General features: G+C 38.8%; 1 protein-coding gene across 1 annotated transcript; it reads right to left on the bottom strand.

Moving 5' to 3' along the window:
• Positions 1-5163: 5163 nt before the first annotated feature.
• ripk4 (receptor-interacting serine-threonine kinase 4) lies at positions 5164-16316 on the bottom strand. Its single transcript, XM_079860337.1, has 8 exons — positions 15971-16316; positions 11997-12288; positions 10516-10664; positions 10343-10392; positions 9269-9427; positions 8752-8864; positions 8011-8254; positions 5164-7590 (listed from the first exon to the last, which is right to left on the bottom strand). The coding sequence occupies exons 1-8, from the start codon at positions 16150-16152 to the stop codon at positions 6308-6310; spliced, it is 2472 nt and encodes an 823-aa protein (XP_079716463.1). The 5' UTR covers positions 16153-16316; the 3' UTR covers positions 5164-6307.
• Positions 16317-16720: the final 404 nt, after the last annotated feature.

Below are 16720 nucleotides of genomic sequence, written 5' to 3'. Positions count from 1 at the left end.
TTGCGAGTAATGCGAAGAGAGAGCAGAGCGGGGATGGGAAATCTCATTGGCGACGCTCCACTTTTACGTTGTTTCAAAGCGGCTTTTAGTGTGTGTGTTTTTGCCAAACTTTATGTTTTAGTTTCTTTTAGAAACTATTTTTGTTGGACAAAAATATACGTATATTTGTCTGAAACGTAAATTTCTCAATGTTAATTAATCGTTTTAGAACTTTAATAAAGCAGTAGACTATAACATTATATTCATTTTATTTATATTTAAATATAAATGCCCTCTGTAGCCCACTTGTTTTCTGTACGGTCGAGGCCGCGTTTTTTATTTTATTTTATTTTATTTTACTTTATTTTATTTTATTAATCACAATTAACCACAGAAGAACAATCACATCGCCTCGAGCATTTACGCACTCGGGGAATTCCAGAAGGGAATTTCTCTTTTCACAACACCGTACGTCAAAGCAACTCGCATATTGCTTTCGATTCTCCGTTCCACCATCCTTCCACTGTAGTCTGTGAAGTTACATCCTTACATAACTGAAATGGCACTATAAACCAACGCTACATGTGCCTTTGTGAATGCCTAATCAAGACAGTTATTCTGCTGAGGATCCCATTATCGTCACTCTATTCTGCATTGATATAAAAAGAAATGGCTTCTGCTTTCATCATGTGCCAGTTTCCATGGGCCCTCATTTGGCACTCGGCATCTGTGTCATCTTCATAGACAGATTGTCTGTGAGTGCTCATGCCAAAATCCTCTCTTGCATTCAGATTCTCTGTCCATGTGCATAACTGTCTTTAATAGAGTCATTCTGGCAAATGATCGTAATATAACAGCTATTAGAAGCACATTTAAAACATAGAGACTTTTTTCATTGATAAACATGCAGGGAAATGCTACACAAATGTAGCCACATCTTAATATCTCACAATTTTGATTGGGGTACTCACTTCTTAAAGGGATAGTTCACCCAAAAATGGAAATTCTGTCATCATTTACTCACCCTCATGTTGTTCCAAACCTGTAATTTATTTCTTCTGCTGAACACAAAAGAAGATATATTGAAGAATATGGGTAACCAAACAGCTGATGTATCCAATTGACTTCCATATATGAAAAAATAAAATACTATGGGGCCAAGTCAATGGCTTCCATTACCCATATTCTTCAAAATATCTTCTTTTGTGTTCTAGTAATAAAAAAGTGACACATTTCTGAAGCAATGTGAAATTTTTCATTAATTTTTTTGGTAATGCTGGTGATAAGGTTTAATCTGCTTTCCTCTGTTTGTCATTGTTATCCATTTAAAAAAAAAAAATCCTATTTATAATTTTATTTATTTTATTAATTTGCTTTATAGTGTTTGTTGTTTTCTTTTCTAGTGAGTTATTTTCTTTTTTTATATGTGAAGTTTTTTGTAGATGTACTTAAATGTTCTGCTGAAGGTGTTTGTACAGCCTCATTTCTGTTTTCCTAATAAAAAAAATTATATGTAGTCACTTCCTGCAGCCATAAACAAACCATTAGCACCACCATTTGGCGAGATAAGATACTGCAACATTTACACTGTATACTGTAATCTGGCAGCCAGAGCTATAACCATTAAATACATCCATTCATATTAAGTGGTCAGATAATGTATTTGATCAATTACTTCTTCTTTTTTTTTTTTTTTTTTTTTTTTACACAGTATTGCATATTTGGTAACATCATTGCATGCAACAGTATATCCTCCAGAATTACATGGTGTATACAAGTGCCCATTCTTCTCCTTTAATAATTAATATGCAAGCTATTTTTATGTACTTTATTTTAGCTATATGGAATAATACTTTTTTTTTACACAACAGCACCATTTAAGTGAAATGCAATAAAGCAAAAATGGGATTAATGGTGAAAACCTTCTGACCAGTAGCACCTCAAACTGATATAAAAATACTTTCCACATCAATTAATATACAATAAAAGTTTCAAACGAAATATTGTGGAAAAAGTTCATATTTTAATCTTTGCAGAAATGTTATTAAGGCACACTCACACACATTTTAGAGAAGAAACACCTTGCAATCAAATTAGTAATCAGTGATCGCAACAAAATACCACTTCCTTATTTTAACAAAGAGAAATTTAAGATAGGCCTATGTATTTCAAATTGCATGCATAAACTAGGAAGACAGCATGTATTTACAGAGTAGCATATATTTCCACGAGGTGGGGCATTGGAGTGGAAGACATTCACTTCATTCTGGCTGATTCATTTGTGTATTCACGGAAGAATGCAGTTCATGTCAGATCTTGCACATCTCCTCTCATATCAAGATGTCCTCAAGGAAACACCTGTATGTTCAAGGCGTCACAGTGCATTACTCACCCTGACATCACCCATTTCAGAAGCTTGTTTTAACAATTTGTTTTTTATACTTGAATTTGATTTCAGTACTTCTGTTGTACATTTGATGGAAAACAAAACTCTTGCATTGCTGTATTAAATTGTTTCTCATCATAACCCTCTGTTGAATTTCAAAGAGCAATGAAGCCTTTTTTTATACCATTGTAATCTTTTCCAAATGCTTAGTATGACACCATACACTAAATCCGGTGAACCTTTCAGAATTTTCAGTTCAGGCACATTTTTATGCAACAAGTGAGAACTGGGCCACAGACAGTAGCCAGCAGATTACAGGAACAATAACTATATTCAGCTCTTTCCTGTTTGCAGAGCTAGTCAATGAGTAACTTTCCATGAGATCAACAGAGTATAACTGTGAGTATATGCTGCACATGTCTGACACCCGCTCATAAATCAGTGAATTCATCTGCTTTCTGCAAGCCCTTGTTCTCCTATCTACCGAGTGATGTTTGTACGTGTCCACGTGTGTATTCATGCACGTTTGAGCCTGTCGCTGGCTTTAAAACACCATCATCCCACAACCTGCCAGACGAGTCCCACCAGTTTTGTAGAAAAAGTGGAAGAGGATTCATATCGCGGATGGCCCGCCGTTGTCTTTTTAATATAATGAGGTGGTGGAGGTGTGTGTCATACACTGAACAGTAAGGTATTGTTTTAACTTTGAAAAACATTTTCCATTCCCCTCACTATTTAGATACAATCGTCATGGGCCTGCATTCAAATACATGTCACAGTCACTCCACACACTATGCTTTTTTTGTCAATAAAATCTCTAAGAATCTGTGACAATAAAACATGGAATAAAAAAACATGGAAACAAAAATATTTTAAAACATTTATGGTTTGATTCAAAACAAAACAAAAAGATGCTGCTCATAAGTTTGCTCAATTTCAGAGTTTTCCAGCCATTGCTATGCAGTTGAATTTTTTTTTTTTTTTTTTCATTTTTCCCACAGGGATTTTAAAAATAGTCTTTGTTAAAGGGATCTTGTTGAAGTTCAATCTTTTTTTTCCTGCTGAACACAAAAGAAGATATTTTGAAGAATATGGGCAGAGGTGGACAGTAACAAAGTTCATTTACTTGAGTATTGTACTTAAGGACACTTTTTGAGTAGGCCTATATGTAGGCTACTTGAGTAGCCTTTTTTTTTGGGGGGGGGGGGGGGGGACTTTTTACTTTAACTTCACTACATTTGAAAGACAAATATCGTACTTTTTACTCCACTACATTTCTGTCAAGGTCCTTGAGTAGAAAGTAGGCTATAGTAACACCAGTCAGGGGATGATTTTGGTTGACGGCAGAACCCGACGTCGGATTGACGGCAGAACCCGACGTCGGATTGACGGCAGAACCCGATGTCTGTTTGACGGCAGAACCCGATGTCTGGTTGACGGCAGAACCCGATCTAACGTCAAATTGAACCCGAAGAACGCGACGTCGGATTGACTTCAGAACCCGACGTCAGGTTTACGTTAGACCACTACGTCGGATTGACGTCAGAACCCGACGTCGGGTTGTTTTAAAACATTTATAGTTTGATTAAAAACAAAACAAAAAGATGCTGTAGTTCTGTAGAAAGATGCTGTAGATGACGTTGTAGTTGGACAGTTTTCATTTTCACCTGATTTTCATTTTCAGCGTTGGGTTTGGTCTTCTAAATGGCTAACATACTAAAAGGCTAAAAACTTTAAATAGGGCACTATTTGAGGGAACAGCCATTTTGGGTGTCCGAAACCATTGTGGACATTATTGAGTGCACTTATTCAATCTCACATTTAATCCCACTACTGGAACTGTGATCTAGAAATAAATTTGAAATTGATATGAGGATAGGGAGGCATAGATTTAGAGGCATAAGGTACTGTAAGTATTACATACAACAATAATAAAACAATGCATTGACATTTACTTTTAACTTTTGATACAAGTACTTTTAAAAATGAGTAAAATGAGTACTTTTATTTAAGTAAAAATAGGTCTTTACAACTTTTACTTTAACGGAGTAATATTTGACCAGTAGTATCTGTACTTTCACTCAAGTAAGGAAGTTGTGTACTTTGTCCACTTCTGAATATGGGTAACCAAACAGTTGATGAGCCCCACTGACTTAGTATGAAAAAAGAAAAAAAAAACTACCATTTTCTGTACAGCATCATGGGTAATGCAGTTTTTCACCAGGAACTCCACTGTTAAATATGATTATTTTTTTAAGATGAAAAAAAAAAAGGCAGTCTAACGGCTTCACCTGAAACAAATACCATTGATTAACAACCTCGCAGCCTACTGTGGGTCTATCTTTAAAGATATATATTAGTTATCGATTTCCTGAATGGAGTTTACGTCCAGAACCCAACTGTTATACCATTGCTATGCGGTTTCTAGGGTGGTCTTGGTGGTTACCAGGGTGTTGCTATGTTGTTGCTAATGTGTTCTTGGTGGTTTCTAGGGCGTTTCTATGTAGCTACTAAGGTGTTCTGTGTGGTTGCCAGGGTTTCTAGGGTATGGGTGGTTGCTGGGGTGTTACTATGCGGTTCCTAGCATGTTCTAATTGGTTGCCGATTGTCAGGTATTGTGAGGGTGTTATTGCCAGTGTGTTGCTATGCTGTTGTTAGATGTTCTGGGTAATTGCTAAAGTTTTTTTTATTTTACCCAAATATTGACTGGGGGAAAGAGTAAAGGTAAACAGGAATAGTAATGGTTAAGTCTGACTAGGGCTGAAATAGGGCTGAAAAATATAACAACAGACAACAAATACTTTACATACATGTGATGCACTTTAATTTTTCATCAAATATAAAAGTGTGCAAATATAAAACTGTGCAAACACTATGGATAACTGAGAAATACCTTTTTTTTTACAAAGGGGAATGGCAAGGCAGCTTTATCAACTATAGGCTAATTACAGAAGTCAAGGTGAAACCTGCAGGAGGTGTCCAATGCGGATTACTGAGTTTTCTATGGGAGATTATTTATACAGATGCATGGATACTAACAACAACAACAACAACACAGAATCACAGAGTTCAACAGTAGTTTAAAGACCTAGCAATTAACAGGCTTTCTGTTCCAGACAGTGAAAGGTAATGACGGCTACACCCCCCTTTGCATGCAGGGCTTGGCGCAGTGGTTTAACAAAGTGATGAAAAGATAAAGTGGTCTCAGGAATGAGCCAGTGGCCTGAACATGAGGGTACATGGGATAGAGTCCTCCCCCCATACGGTCTACCCACACCTGTGATCCCCCTGAGGGCCTGTTCCCATGGAACGAGCCAAATGGCTCTATAAATGCACAGCTCTTTTTGAGGGAACCATTTTAATTATATAATTAGCCTCACAACATTGCCATTTCTCTTTAAATTATAGCCAAGATTTGAACTTAAGTGCAATATTAAGTTGATATATGATGAGCTTATTCTAATATGCTACAAAAGAAATTTCTATTATACAATTTTGGGGTTGGAGAAAGCATTACTTGCATTGCATCCATCACCACAGTACACTGGTAACAAGAATAAAATGGTGAAATTAAAGACATACAACAAACACAGGAATAGATAAACAATGGGATGGAAATGACAGGAAGTCGGGAAGTACAATATCGAGGCTCTATTTACAGTAGCGATATATACATACAGAATGCATTTCTAGTCACAAAATAACACTATTATTAAGGAGGAAAGTCAACAAGAGACCAAACCCTGGAGAAAATACCTGTCAATATTCCGATAACTGAGTAATTACAAAATGTACATTAAATCCCAATGGATAACAAGAGTCCCTATTTTAGAGCATCTATCAGTCTTTATAAAGTAGGAGTGATAAAAAGAGGGAGAAGTGTCTGGGAGCATATTGGCAAAATTTCCTGGTGTCCATGAGGCCAAAGCCCCAGTAGGACCCTCAACAAGGTGCCGATTCACACAACGAGTCTACGGTTGTCAGTGTGCCGTCAATATTTTTGTGGTTGGTGAGTTTCAGAATAACCACTTTCCTCTCGGGTTTTGTCGGGGTGAGAGGATTCGGACTCTCTGGCTCCGATTCCGACGTGTAGTCAAACGAGCTCTCTCTGGCGAGCTGCGGAGACAGCGGTGCTGCGTCGGCACCACGTTCCAACAGGACGCAGATGGCATCTTTATAGCCACCACGTACAGCCAGGTGAAGTGGAGTGAATCCAGTTCTGTCTTGAGCATTAGCGACGTCGGGGAAGCTCTGCAGAAGCTCTCGGAGGACCTCGCAGTGGCCGTTCTCGGCAGCCAGGTGACACGCCGTGCGGAGGCCATGGTTGGAGCTCTCAGGCTCAGCACCCTCCGCCAGAAGCATTTTAACCGTCGGGAGGTGGCCTCTCTCGGATGCCAAGTGCAAGGCGGTGCAGCCGTTGGCCGTCCGGCCGTGAATATCTGCGCCGTGTTTCACAAGCAGTCTTGAAGTGCTGGTGTGGCCCGTTTCCGCGGCCACGTGAAGAGGACTGTGGAGGCCGTCGGAGGTCAGGTGCACGTTAGCGCCGAGCTCCACCAGGATCCGTGCCACACGGTACTGGCCTCTTTGAGACGCCAGATGGAGCGGAGTGCGCCCGTCCGATGTCTGACCATCAACATCGGCACCTGCCTGCTTCACCAGGAGCTTCACAATTCCCAAATGACCTTTCCAGGCAGCCAGGTGTAGTGCCGTCCAGTCGTCTTTGCCTTTGACATGGACATCAGCACCACGACTTAGCAAGACCCTCACCACGTTCTCTTGTCCGTGGTGGCAGGCAATATGCGTCGGCGTGCGTCCCTGGGCGTCTATTTCGTTAATTGAAGCGGAACGGTCTAGGAATAAACGTGTCAGGGCCTCGTCGCCGTTCTGGGCTGCGAAGTGCAGAGGTGTGTATTGGTCCTCGTCCTTGGCGTTGACATTTGTCGTCTTGCGGCTCAGGAGAATCTCGGACACTCCCTTCAGCCGCTTTTCGGCAGCTACGTGGAGGGGCGTGGCTCCTTGAGCATTGGGCAAATTAGGGTTGCAGTTGCTAAGCAGCAGAAACTTAACTGCCTCCTCATTGGCCAGACTCACGGCGAAGTGGAGCAGGTTGCTGCCACCCTCCAAGAGCAAGTCAACATCTTGTGGCTGGAGGATCTTCATCAGCTTAGCGATGTCCTCAGTGCGAATGGCTTCACAAAGCTTCTTCTTCTGTAACTCACTGGATTCTAAAGTAGTACATAAACGGAGAACAATAATGAGTGAAAAAGAGGCTTTTTTGGCACATGGATTAGACATTTACGATTGTCAGATTCTTCCATTTTTGTCTAAATCTCTTCAAATGGTTTCTGCTCAACATCTCTGATAATTAATAATCTTTGCAAAAAACAAAAAGAAACAAATAACAAAATGAAACAAACAAAAAACCCTAAACAATTCAAAACAGAAAACAACTCGGAACAAACAAAATAAAAACAAATTGAAGCAAAACAAAATAAAATAAACAAATCGAAGCAAAACAAAAAGAAAAACAAAAGCAAAACAATACAATTAACTAAATAAAACAAAACAAAAAGTAAAATGAAACAAAATAAATGCTTTTATGTATACTGTACAAAAACATGAGTCGTAAGCTGCTTTTCTCTTACCATTCACAGCATTTTCCTTCTCAAAGGACAATGTAATAGAGCCTTGGGATGAGAAAGCTGAGTCCACAGAGGAGATGCCTGACAGTCTCTTGCTGGTGTTGTCTTTGCTCTCAAGGGACTCCTCTTTGACGTCGCTAAAACTGCGTGAGAAGCCCGAGTCGATCTGAGACAGCAACTCAGAGAGGCTGCAGTCCTTCTCAGGTAACATGGCTGACTTTGGCCTCACTGGCTTTTGGCTGCTAGTCTGTATGTGAAGAAAAGTAACATAGATTGTTTGTAAGAGAAAATTTAATTTGATGTTTTCCGATTTTAGAAATGATGGGGGGAGCCACTTGGATCATACATGAAGTCACTGAATGCAGATGTAAACATTTCCTTCAAAGACGTAGCATTTTGACAAATTGAGGACAGCATGTTGTTCCTAAAATAAACAGTTCTATACGCTCACCCACAAAATGACAAAAAGGTTCTGTTGAAGCAATGCAGTTCGGTGGCATTCTGTCACTGATGAAAGACTGTCATCTTGATGAAACATTTGCACTATGTACTTAGACTAAAACAAACAAATACCAAAGAGTTGCCTAATAACTGAGGGGCAGGAAGTCTAAACTACATTGCGGAGGTCAGTCTTAATGAATCATATGAACATAACTTGATGGAAACACTGCTTTACGTCACACACGGTAAGACAGCGGAAGAACATTTGTGAACAATCATGCATAGCGATCAATCTGATATTACCTGTTCGCTGGAGGCTGGGGCAGGGCAGGGGGAACAATCTGGTTCTGAAGAAATGGAAGCTCTGGACTCATCATGAGGTTTAGTGCACAGATCCTCAGCTTCTGAAGTGATCTCTGGAGGAGAAAGTGAACCATGCCATGTTAGACACAGAGAAATATGCATATGCATTAACATTAACATATAAATATGCATACATTTTCATATGATCACTGCCAATTAAGACATGATCCTGGAACAACGTCCCGTCTGAAAATGTAATCCTAACCAAATCCCTACTTCTAAACCCCAGAAATCATACAGAAAGGCGTCTGGGCTTGAATTACCCATTAATAGAAAATGCTTCCTGAAATAAGAAAACATACTCATGTTTTAAAAGTTATAAATGTACTGCAGAACATGCATGACAACATTATCTTGTTGTCTGGCATATTCTGTCATGTCACTGTTGCAATGCAACTCTGGTTCCTGTGACTCAGTGTGTTCGTAACTGGTATGATGGAAGTGAGACACAACTCACCTTGAAAACTTGGTCTGGCTTCAGGAGAATGTGCCCAGCACTTCTGCATAAGGGCCAGGAACCCTGAGCAGGCCTGGGGACGACTGCGGGGAATAACGCTGAGGTCTGGACGAACACCCTTCACCACCTTCACCATTATGTGCAGGATGTTATTGTCTCCTATGAAACAGACAGAGCAAATAATAACATCAGTATATTTGCCACACAACAGAATGCAGTGATATAGATAATGCTTCATTACAATACCTCAATTTAATCGAGTAAATAACACAAAGTCATTTCACCCCAAAGTTTAACAGGAAAAGAAAAAAGATTTTGCATTACTAAAAAATAAAACTCATTGTCATTTTTTTTGTAGCACATTTCCCTTCAATTCTCATTTCTGAAATGGTTCTTTTGTTTTACTCATAATTCTCAGTGCTGATTAACTTCCATTAATATTGTATATTAATACAATGTTTGGACACAATGTTTTTTTTCTTCTTTTTATTAAATTATCATAAATTAAAGGCAAAACAACAAATTCTACACTGATGTTTAAGTACTACAGTTTAAATACTAACTTAAATAATATATATTTAATAATATACATTATTCTAATGAAAATGGGGATCAACAAATTCCTGAAGATATTCAATTCATTAGACCAAAAAAAAAAAAAACCCTTCTCAAAAAGCAAACAGAGGCCGCTAATTTCATGTCCTGTTATTTCAACCTTCATTGTACAGTACATCAGGATATTGTATAGGTTCCTTTTGGAAGGATTGTCTGGCAGCCAACTTCTTCCATTCACTGGTGCCAAACACAACAGTTTTGCCTCTCATGACTCTTTTCGCTTTCATTCTTTCATTCTGAATTCTGGTAACTGCTAGTTACTAAAAAAAGCAGTCATATATTTTCCTTCCCTTGTACCTGGAAATCACAACCCTCACAGAGTGCCAGACAGATTGAAATGAATACAAAAAAATCCACATTTACAGGATCTGATGGCGCACATAATAAAGAGGGGTTTCCAGACGCTCTCTGTACCAATTCAACTTAACTTTGAGTGACGAATTTTACTTCTCGTCTTACCTTGATATGGCTTCTTCTGTGTGAGAATTCCCCAGATAACGATCGAAAAACTGTGAAACAACACATATGTGTTAGTCAACGTTGACAGAAGCATGGAAAGGTGGTTTTGAAAAACAGAAGCTAATCTCATATTTGAGTTATAATTTACACAGTGAAAATCCAAACTGGCTGACCTGTACACATCGTGTTTAATGTCAGAGATTCTGTCTTTTTCTATAATCCTCTCTGGAGGGAGGTAAGCGATGGTGCCACAAAACCCATCACGGCTGATATCGTCATTCCTGGAAAAGCCGTTCCACCTTGCTAGGCCGAAGTCGGAAATCTAAAATGAAGACCAGAAAGAAAAGGGAAAAAGGGTCTTTAGATTTTATGTTTTAATGTTATCCCTAGATTAGGTTTTATTTACTGTGCTTCTCCCCCCCCCACCCCCCAAAAAAAAAAAAACATGTTTAGAGGTGGGGAAGACATGATTTTTCTGTAAATGTGTGCACGCATATGTAGGCGTGTGTGTGCCAACCCTTCATTAACACTGCCTAGCTTTAGCTTGTTCAGACTGGTCCAGGATACATGTTTACATCCAGCCTTTTCAATCCGACACGACGATTCCCACCCATCCCTCGTGACACCTGCTTACTCATCCATGGGAAGGTTGGATATAAATGGGATAAAGCATGGGAAAGCTTTTCAACCCTCAGGGAATTTTCTGGAAAGGTATGCGCGGACCGTGAAAAGAAAACGCTAGGCGTACCCTCCCCCCCTCATCGCTTATGAATTTTCCCGCATAGGTGATCTGACACGACTGAGATTAAAATTGTTGTTCGGTAGTCAGCGCTGGATTAAGATTACAATTCATCATGTTGACGGGGTGTTTTCGTGAACCTGAAGCACATAATCTAGATATTTAAATCAGGATTTAGCCGCTTATTTTGTTATTGCACTTTTGATCCGAACATCATGATCTTTCCTTTAAAATAATGTATATCCCCTTAAACAGGGTTTCCCAAATGAATTGATTAAAAATTAATCATTAAATAGAAAAGAAATACATTTAAAATCATTAAAAAAAATAAACAATGTTTACCAGCATGTCATGTGACTATTCTATTAAACACCAGAGAACCGTAAACAATGGGTTGTTAAATTATTGAAATATTATTCACTTAAAATATCAGGGGTTACTTCAAGTAACTATTTTAGGTCAATGTGGTTCGCCTGACAAACTTCTTTTAGGAATCCCTGCCTTAAAGGACACAAAAAAGACTATTGTAACAGTTTTTGTCCATATAATAGAAGTTAATGGGGTCCGTAACAACATTGGAGATATGAAAATGATTACTTTCAACATAAGGAGAGAGAGAGAGAGAGAGAGAGAGAGAGAAGCCATACAGGTTTGGAACAACACAAGGGAGAGTAAACGCGTCAATTTTTGCATGAACTATCCCTTGTGAGTGATGGGAGGGTAAAGCCCCAAATAACCTGTAGGTGTTCTTCAAAAGCAGTGCAGTTTACTCGGGTAGTGATGAATCACGCACACAAAGCTTAATGAATCAACTGTGATTGATTCCTTGGAAGGTCTAAACCATGAGCAGTCATCACTTCATTAGCAAAGGAGTCAAGACCTCGTCATGACCAGACGTGGCTCGCTGTGTCTCACCTTGATGTGGTAGTGAGCGTCCAGCAGGATGTTAGCGGGTTTAAGGTCAAGGTGAAGTAGGGGCGGGTTCATGCAATGCAGGAAGTTCATCCCCACCGCCGTCTCATGGATGATACGGAAACGCAGCTCCCAGGGCAGTGGCTCCGAGGCCAGTAGAGTTTCCAGAGAGCCTGTCTCCATGTATTCCATCACCAATCCCTGCGGGTCGCTGCAAATGCCGTACACGGGGAGGATGTAGCGGAACTTAGCCGCCTCCATCTTCTTGGCCTCCTCCAAGAGTTCGGCACGCTCCCTAAACAACAAAAAAACAACGTGTTAAAAAAGCTGTGGAATGTATATAGCATTTATTTTGTAAGGAATGTCTTCACATGGGAAGGATACAGCTGGATTTTAGTTGGATAACTGGCAACACACCCAATTCATTAAAAAGATCATAAAGAAATCACAGCAAGGCACTTTTAAAAACAACAACAAGGGAAGGTGCTAAAACCCGTTGGACCTGAACACAATGACAAAGCTGACTCACTCATATTGTCCGGAAGCGTATTATGAACAATGACACAATGTTTTTTTAGCTATTGGCTAAATTTCCATTATGAAAAAGCCAGCGCATCTGAAACAGCTTTCAAGCGTACACAAATAGCTTTACCGTTTTCCCACAATGCTGTTTACAGTAGGCTATATTTATGAGACACATTATCTTTTTAATTACATTCCAGACTTTAACATTGATAGATATGGGGTTGTTTGAATGGCTCTCTTGTACTTTGTTCTTTCAAAACTCCTTTTATTAGTAACAAGTCAGACAGAAGTCAGACATGTAGGTCTTATATTTTATAACTATATTTTAGGCCTTTGCAAACAGCACCAACATATCTCTGAAGTCTGAACCATGTAACTCAAGAAATCAAGCGCATACATTAAAGAAAAAGTTTGCAATGTCTGTAAGTCAGCACTTTGCTAATCACTTTATTAGTTTACTGAGTCTTTTATTACTCATATGACGTCAACGCTTAAGCCAAAGTGGTCACGTAGTTCTCTCCGACAATTTTAGCATTAAATAAATAAATTCAAATGCATAAAAATTAGTGCATTTATTTTTTAGTACACTTAGTTTTGATATATTCTACTGAAAGAAATCTAGCTGAGAGGCCAAGAGATACCATAACTCCAAACAAATATACAAACAAACAAATACAAATTATTGAAAAATAATTTTTAATACACTTAGTGTCGATATAAAACTAGATCTAAGAATGCTGAGGGAAAGCATAACACTAAACAAATATAACAAATCAATAAGTAAACAAAACAAAAAAAAATCAATAAATAAGTAAATCATTTATTTTTAATACTTTTAGGCCTGGTTTCACAGACAAGGCTTAGATTAAGCCAGGATTAGGCCTTAGTTCAGTCAGGACATTCAAGTAGCTTTTATAAACGTGCTTTCTTACTGGTGTGAATCTTGAGACAAAACAATGGCACTGACATATTTTAAGATATAATATTCAGTTAAAACAGCTCAAACATGCATTTTAGTCTGGGACTAGGCTCAAGCCGGGGGTTAGTGTTGATAGCTTTAACAATGCTGAGAGAAAGCATAAGTCTGGTAGAAAACAGTGGTGCGATTCCCACTGGGATGGACAAATGGGAGGTAAGGAGTGAGAAGATTACAGGGAGCGTGGAGGTAAATGTTTAAACTACCCATTCTAATGCCCCACACGGTTCTGCCACCCTTTTCAGCTCAACAAAAGCCATTCTTTTCTTAAAAAAAAAAAAAAAATACGGATCCAGTTCTACCAGTTCTGCAACTCTGCTAACGCAGAGGCCTGATGGAGCACAGGAGGACAAAGCCTGCTTTTAAGTCCGTGTCCTATTTAGACGGGGGAGGCAAATTAGAATTCTTCTACCTTCAGATCTCAGGTACTGATAAACTGCTGTGTTTAGGGTCACATGGAACCGCATTCATTAGATTTCAATCAGATGCTTTTGTTTTTTTCCTCCTCAAGCTTGGCGATGCAAAGTGACATCCACATGAAGAGACTGAAAGCAAGTTGATGTTTCCCGTTGTCACACATCATTGTGCTACATATCAATAGTGCCTCTGATCTGATAAACAAAGTACAATCAGGGCCTATTCTACATAAAGTTATAGGGCCAGAGGAGTTGCATAACAATACAAATAGCCTGAACCCTGGGGAAAAAGACTTAATACATGCTCCTGTATTCATGCTCATCCAAGGCTAGTGAAACATTTATGCCCAAAGAAAAATCACACAATATCGACACATGAAATTGTGTATCAAAGGTCACGCAGAAGTGCAATTCAAAAACTAGAGTAATTATCACAATTTTAAATGTAAATATTGGTGTTTTCATGCAGACAGTTTCAAAGAGCCAGGGGTTGCTGGCGGCTCACACACACACACACACTCAGGAACAAGCACAGAGTTACGGCCGAACTCAGTATTTTGACTGAACAACACGGTTTATTTCTCGCAAAACCGTATATGCAGCCGCAATACCTTCTATATATGGCACGTGTCTCATTATGTGATACTTTTGTATCCTTTTGGTAAAGTTTCAGCCTAGTTTGCCATTCACTGCCATTATATGGAGGAGCACGTGCAGGACATTTCAAAATTTCTCCTTTTATGGTCCGAAAAAGAAAGAAGGACATATGGCATTGGAACACCACCAGGGTGAGTAAAGGATGACTTAATTTTTATTTTAGGGTGAAGTATCCCTTTAATATTGCATAATATGTGCCTGCTTGTTTAATGGGTTGACTAGTGGCTCAAGATCTCAGCATTCCCAGGAGACTAATATTAGGCTTAATATTAATAGAGAATATTAGGGTGAACTTTAAATCAATAAGTGCAGGGCCAATGTTCGTGAATATTTAATTGTTTTTAAATACACACACATATATACAAATACACTAAGAATCCTAAAAAAAATGTACTACAGTTTACACAAAAATATTAAGTAGCACCACTGTGATAATTCAACATTGATAATAATAAATCTCCAGCAGCAAATCATTATATTAGAATGATTTTTGAAGGATCATGTGACACTGAAGACTGGAGTAATGATGCTGAAAATTCAGCTTTGCCATCACAGGAATAAATTACAATATCAAATTGCAATAATATTTACACTGTTACTGCTTTTACTGCATTTTTGATCAAACAAATGCAGCCTTGGTGACAATAAGATATTTTCAACAAATTTTTTTTTTTTAAATCTTTCCAACTCCAAACTTTTTAAAGGTAATATGAATAAAATAAGTAAATATCTCGCAATAACAAAAACGTAAGGGATATCGTATACCATAATTGACTGAGTAATATAACCAGAAGTAAAATGTTATGCGTGTGACTGCAACATCTGTGTGCATACCAAAGCTCTGGTAAGATCTATGTATGGAAGGTTACTGGGAAACAGAGCTCACATACAGCCACTCCTTGTCATGTCAGGACAGGGTTAAAGTGGAAAATGGATGTAATGTAAATGTAAGTCTTTACACAGAGTCTTGAGAGATATTGTGCATATTTGGTGAGACTGGGGGCATAATCATAGCTCAAGGCAGTACACAGAATAGAGACTTAGTAATAGCCTAGAAGTAATGAATATTAATGCTCGCTAATTCACATTGGACAAAAAAGTTAAGGAATTCTGTATTACATTTCTGATTCAAAATAAATAATAAACAAACCAACAAATAGCACTTAGTATCAATACAAACTGACATGAAAGCATATCTCCAGTATGGCATTCCCAAATTATGGATTTCACATCACAAAAACAAACTTCACTTGCCTTTCAGAAGACTGTGGTTAACCAATATACACCCACACACCCACCCACACACACACACACACACACACACACACTTACACTTACACACTTTAAACACTCTTCTAAAGAAGTCTAAGTGAGCTGAAAGTGACAATAAAATATGAACTCACTTGTCATCTGAATGAAGACTGGGAGGGCACTTGATCGCCAGCAATGTTTTCCACTGAATATGTCGTACTTTGTACACCTGTCCGAAGCCGCCGGAGCCAATCTTTTCCCAACTCCCAAACTCTGAAGCGTCAAAAGTTTTCAGAAGTCCCATAATCCCTGGGGAATTCTCTGGGACGTCCATTTTTCAAGTTGTTAAACAAGATCCTGCGCAATTTGGATTCTCTTTTTCACATAAAAAAAGTTTTTTGTCAAAGACAAACAGGTTGTGAACTGTTCCTTGTTTTTTTCCTGTCTGTACAGACGGCTTCTGTCTGGCCCTACCCCTGTGTTCAGGTAAGAGGAGGGAGGAGCCTAATGACATCATTTCCTAAGCCAGGAACACGGCAAAGAGTCAATTGCCCGATCTAGTCGTATGACACATATGCCCATTTATATGCTAAAGGGCATTGGTGACGCCTATAAAGCACTGTTTATCCACTTTTTCAACTTCACTACATCTAATACAGCACCAGAAGTTACAAACATCTCAGATTTCTGCTCAGAAAGGCTGGGAATTGTATTCGACACGGTTATCCAAGCTCAAGGAATGCTGGTTATCACCCAACACCTTTATAACCTGAGATAACAAGAATGTGAAGATTGTCTCTTAACCCCCAAAGAAATATACATGTTTTCTAGGATTACTCAACAATGACCTGGTTATGCGATACGGCTAAAATGAGCCGTGTGGAATGTTAAAAATCATTGAA

This window comes from Squalius cephalus, assembly GCF_949319135.1.
Source record: "Squalius cephalus genome assembly, chromosome: 24".
NCBI lineage: Eukaryota > Metazoa > Chordata > Actinopteri > Cypriniformes > Leuciscidae > Squalius > Squalius cephalus.
Note: the sequence above shows the minus strand (reverse complement) of the source record. Positions and strands in the feature narration are given on the sequence as shown.

Excerpts from the sequence above, each read along its gene's own strand:
- ripk4 (XM_079860337.1), bottom strand. The coding sequence starts at position 16,152 with ATGGACGTCCCAGAGAATTCCCCAGGGATTATGGGACTTCTGAAAACT. Across the intron at positions 10,393-10,515 it reads ATTAAACACGATGTGTACAG|TTTTTCGATCGTTATCTGGG; the intron begins GTCAGCCAGTTT and ends GTTGTTTCACAG. Across the intron at positions 8,255-8,751 it reads CCCCAGCCTCCAGCGAACAG|ACTAGCAGCCAAAAGCCAGT; the intron begins GTAATATCAGAT and ends CTTCACATACAG.